The sequence below is a fragment of the Pundamilia nyererei genome, unplaced genomic scaffold, assembly GCF_000239375.1.
Source record: "Pundamilia nyererei isolate P.nyererei 1_Seehausen unplaced genomic scaffold, PunNye1.0 scaffold00366, whole genome shotgun sequence".
NCBI lineage: Eukaryota > Metazoa > Chordata > Actinopteri > Cichliformes > Cichlidae > Pundamilia > Pundamilia nyererei.
In genome coordinates this window covers 388,157-389,434 of record NW_005187767.1, presented here as the reverse complement: position 1 = coordinate 389,434, position 1,278 = coordinate 388,157, and the positions used below count along the sequence as shown (strand labels likewise).

General features: G+C 51.1%; 1 protein-coding gene across 1 annotated transcript in view; it reads right to left on the bottom strand.

Annotated features, from left to right (window-relative positions):
* The window catches only part of LOC102206072 (WD repeat-containing protein 55-like), a 6,462-nt gene extending 5,275 nt beyond the window's left edge, over nt 1–1,187 (bottom strand). Inside the window, 1 exon segment of the mRNA XM_013915801.1 lies at nt 590–1,187. Coding sequence (XP_013771255.1) covers nt 590–1,141 — 552 coding nt within the window. The 5' untranslated portion in view covers nt 1,142–1,187.
* Nucleotides 1,188–1,278: the final 91 nt, after the last annotated feature.

The following is a 1,278-nucleotide window of genomic DNA, read 5'->3' as shown; positions in this document are numbered from 1 at the left end:
GACGACTGCGGCCGCAAACTGAAGGAGTGGAGAATGGTGAAGTCTGACGGGGGCGCAGAGGTGCAATGTGCTCTACTTCAAGAGGTCTGGTTCAGGGAACCTTCCAGGCTCTGCTTTCTCATCTAAACCTCGCTCAGGATGCAGCAACTTGACCCCTGACAGGCACAGCTAAACAAGACCATATTTGACCTGTTTTGGCTTCCAGTACGTTTTAGATTTAATTTGAAAATGTCTGTTTTAAGTCACCAATTGCAGTCTCACCCTCTTAACTTTGTCAACTTATAACTAAGCACGCTGCAAACAGATCTTTAAGGGCAGCTGACCTGATGCTTCAGGTTGTTCCAAGAAGCAGACTCAAGAACAGAGGAGACAGAGGCTTTGCTTTAGTTGCTTCTAAACATCAGAACCAAATTATGACCCCTCCAACACTCAACATCTTTAGTCCTCAGTGTTTAAATTTTGAATTGTTGTGTATTAATGACTGAATCTGGCACAAAAAGATCTCTTAAATCTCTTTCTGGTAGCTGGGTGTGTTCTAAAAACACAGACTCAAATTCGGGGTAAAGACGGAGCGAGACCCTGTTCAGACCTTTAAGGTGCCTCCATCGTCTCCGGTCGCCACGATGTTCTCGTCTACAAGGAGCAAACTGTTGATTGGCGCCCCGTGGGCCCCTCGGATCCGTGTGACCAGCTGCCCCCGCTCCACGTCCAGTTGGTGCACGGCCTTGTCTCGGGACACGCTGTACAGCTTCTCTCCGTCCGCCGTGAAGCGAAGCTGGCGGCAGGACTTCAGGTGGTGCCCCGAGGACCACAGCTCCCGGTTCTCGCCCTCCGTGCACGAGTACGAGAAAGCGTACACGTCCCCGTCCACGTCCCCGCAGGCCAAAACGTCCCTGGTCGGGTGCAGAGCAACCGTGTTGGCAATCGCTTCCAGCTGGAGGTCCATGGGGGTATCTCGGATTCTCGGTCCTTGCGGCTCGCCCGCATCCTCGTCTTCGTCCTCATCAGGGTCCGGATTTGGCTCGGAGCCGGCCGGCTCAGCATCAGACGTTTCGGGGTCTTGGGTGGTTTCCGGAGCTTCTTTTTGCTCAGTTTCCGAACTTTCTGACGCTACTTCAACGTGTTCCGTGGTAGCTGCCATGTTGTTTTGCCTTTCTTCTTCTTTTACGTTGAATTAAAGAAGCGATGCAGGTGAAAACCAGCCTCATACCGCCCCCAAGCTGTAGTTAAATAAACTACACATACGCAGAAGAACACTCAGCAAATTAATATATTTAA